General features: G+C 26.3%; 1 protein-coding gene across 1 annotated transcript in view; it reads right to left on the bottom strand.

Annotated features, from left to right (window-relative positions):
• LOC103309433 overlaps positions 1-2,212 on the bottom strand; it is a 14,774-nt gene extending 12,562 nt beyond the window's left edge. The window contains exon 1 of the mRNA XM_016804335.2: positions 1,791-2,212. Within this exon, the coding sequence (XP_016659824.2) occupies positions 1,791-1,884 (94 nt within the window). The 5' untranslated portion in view covers positions 1,885-2,212. The remainder of the gene's footprint in view (positions 1-1,790) is intronic.
• Positions 2,213-3,695: the final 1,483 nt, after the last annotated feature.

Here is a 3,695-nt window from a genome sequence, read left to right as displayed (position 1 = left end):
AAAACGAATGACTGTAGATACATGAAATTTTCACTGGTTGTTTATATTTTCATTTTCTATACATGATAAAATTTTCAAAATATTTTGATTTGTTTTGAGCTGTTTACGGACAATTTCAGTTTCCAATTTAATTAGTTTTTATTTCTATGAATGGCAATAAAACTTTATTTGTTGAGTAAAAATACTTGAAAATTTAATACAAGGCTCCTACTATATTGTTGCAATGACATTTGAAAAATATTAAAAATCCTTAATCACAGTTTTTTTTTATTAGCATTTAAAGTTCAAAAATTGACAAAATATGTAAAAATCACGAAAATTAGCAAATTAATTCGAGTTAAGAATCCGTAAAAATTTTTCTTTTTCAATCTAAGATTTGAAAATGCATTACAAGATTCCACATAATATTGTCTACCTTTATCAAAAAAAAAATGTCTACAAGAAACTCAAATTAAATTTTTATGTTTGTTTGAAATTCATATTTTTACAACATTTGATATTCGCTCGATTTCTCATGTAACAAAATTCTTATTTTATTGTAATTAAAAAACGAATTACTGTGGGTATTTGAAAATTTCACTGAATGTCTATATTAGAATTTTCTATATACGATAAAATTTTGAAAATAATTTGACGCTTTTTGAGCTGTGTACAGACATGGTCAGTTTTAAAATTTTTTAGTTATTTTTTCTATAAATATCAATAAAATTTTATATGTTGGGTCAAAAAGTGTAAAAATACAAGGCGCCTGATATATTGTTACAATAGCAGTTGAAATATATTAAAAATACATACGCACAATTTTTTTTATAAGCATTTAAAGATCGAACTTTGACAAAATTTATCAAATTTTAATTTGAATAGTTATTTTGTAGTTAAAAATTTATAAAATGTTCAACTTTTGTATCTAAGAATTGAAAATTAAGAAAAAGATTCCACGTAAGTACTTAATTCTGTTACCAAAAAATCTAAAAAATACATTTTTCACAGTTTATTTTTTGAGTAATTTTAAGTTCAAATTTGGAAGAAATTACATATTAAAAACCTGGAATAACTATTTTAGTAATTTTGTTGTGATTGTATAATATATTTCGTGGGTATACTTGAAACTTCATAAGTATTCTATTATATATCTATGAATTATGATGCTATCCCGGTTTGTTGTTGATGTATAATGCGTTATAAGTACCTACCTAATGGATATTGTGATATGATTAATTTGGAATTTATTATAGGTCAATTTTTTTTAATACCATATATAATATTATGTCTTATAATATCATATTAGGTACCTATTATCTATAAATACAAATTATAATAATAATAATATTTATATAATGTTCCTACTAAAAATTAGCTGGAACCGGTACCGAAATTTTCTGGAACCGGAACCAAAATTATCTGAAACCGGTACCTTAATTTTTTTTCATTAAAGAACCAGAACCGAACTGGTATCGTTATTTTATTTTTGGAGAACAAGTACCGGAACCGATACCCATAAATTCAAAAGATTCCCATTGACTCAGAAAAAAACATAAAAGAATATTGCTAATGAACTGGGGATACCTCCTTCCACTTTAAGAACCTATTGAAAACAGACATGAAATAGAACAAAGCAGCTTGGTAGGGGGCAGCAAAACATAAAAACTAAAACACGGAAAGTATGAAGAGTTGGAAAATGTTTTATTTTATAGTATTTTAAAACTCATTGCTGATAAATGTTGAGAAAATAAAAATTATAAAACAAATATAATCATTGTAAATTAATAAATTAAATAATTGATCCTTACTCTTAACTTCTTCTGCAGTTAAATCTGCTTCACACATATTCCAAACCGAAATTACTATAAAAGTAAGCGTTAAATATTGTTTAAAAAAATTCATTTTGATTTAATATTATAATAATAATAAAAAATAATGTGAACGTTGAACAATAAATGAAATAAAATATTATTTCTCGATTTCTTTTATAAGCGATCCATTCTTACCTAGTCCATACTCCCTCAGCGCATAATAAATAATACTCTATAGGCATCTTGAACATATGTTTTCAATTTTTCCACATTGTTTGATCAAATGCTGCTAAATATTTTCGATTTGACTTCTAGTAATCAGGGCCGCATTTAGGGAGGAGGCTGGGTACAACTGCCCCAGATGCCAATATTTTAGGGGCGCCAAAATGTTGTGGCCAGAAATATGTTTACTTGTGAATTATTAAAATTCTATAATTTTAATTATTTTAATAACAGTATTATATATATATAGTATATTAGTCTTATGCTATTTGACATTTTTTAATTAATATTAATTTGCATAGTTTTATATAATTTTATTTTATTTATTCATGAAATACCTACAACCCACTTAAATATGTTTCAAAAAAACAATTTATACGATGAATTACAAGCAAGGTTTAGGTGACATAAATTCAAATGTATCTTTGTGGAGAGAGGATCAAGCAATTACTAAGCAATAGTTTTTGAAAAATCTAAAAGGCTAATGAGGATCTATCTCCCATATTTTCCGTGGGTAGTCCCCTAGGTGGAAGCATTTTTTTTCACCGGAGCTTAGGGTGTGACAATTTTTTTTTGTACCGCGGCGCAAAATGTCTAAATGCAGTACTACTACTAATATTACATTAGAATGTAATATCACTGAAAAACAAAAACCCGGGCAGTAGGTAACATGTCGAAATGTCTAATAAAATATATTACTAGCAATTACTTTGACAATATTTAGCAGTATAATATACTATATAGAAATCGATCGAATAAAGTGGAAAAATTTGAAAAATCCCCTCGTAATGTACACATTGCATTTTCGCCATGTTTACTTTTGCATACTAATTAATTACTCAGGTGATAAACAAAATAAACAATAATTTACCTATTGAGTTTATTACATAATATAGTGAATTATCGTTGCATGTATGAATCGTTATCGAATCAACAACTTATTATGAACAAAGATTAATGCCTATATTATATTTTTCATAACAGAATATTTTTTATTGTTTATTTCATACAAAAAAAGTTGAAATTCTAGCGAGTATGGTTAAACGAATTTAAAGTTTATATAGGTGGGATAAAGTGCCACAGCCGTTGAATCCTCTATCAGTATATTATTACCATGGTCTTCTGGAGTTCAATAATTATATATCATTTAATTCAAATTTAACACTGTCTATTACAGTGACCCTCTTGTAACCTGGAAAAAAAGAAAATACGCAAAACCAGTTTTTGAAAAAAAGGATTTTGTCTTGTAGTGTAAATTTACAAAAAATAGGTAACAGAACATAAATTAAATTTTCACTGATTTTCAATGAAAAGTGTTTTGTTTTATTTATTTATTTATTTTTTTTGTGTCTGTGTACACGATAATTAGTCGAAAAAATACTTCGATTTTCAACTCCAGTAACTTTTTCGATGGAAAAGTGAATCTAGTCGGTTGCATTCGAGAGGTCAAAATTCTCTGTAGATTTCAAAAGCGCCGGAAAAACTACATAAAAATTAAGAAAAAAAATCGATTTTGGTTTTTGGTGTAACGTTAACACAAACGAACATGAAATGTTCACTGGTCGTTTCTATTTGCATTTTCTATACACAATAAAATTTTCAAAATATTTTGATTTGTTTTGAACTGTTTAGGAACATTGTTTTTCCAATTTTATAACTCTTCTTTTCTACGAATGTCAA

The sequence above is a fragment of the Acyrthosiphon pisum genome, chromosome A3 (assembly GCF_005508785.2).
Source record: "Acyrthosiphon pisum isolate AL4f chromosome A3, pea_aphid_22Mar2018_4r6ur, whole genome shotgun sequence".
Lineage (NCBI taxonomy): Eukaryota > Metazoa > Arthropoda > Insecta > Hemiptera > Aphididae > Acyrthosiphon > Acyrthosiphon pisum.
This window is presented reverse-complemented; position numbering and strand designations above follow the sequence as displayed.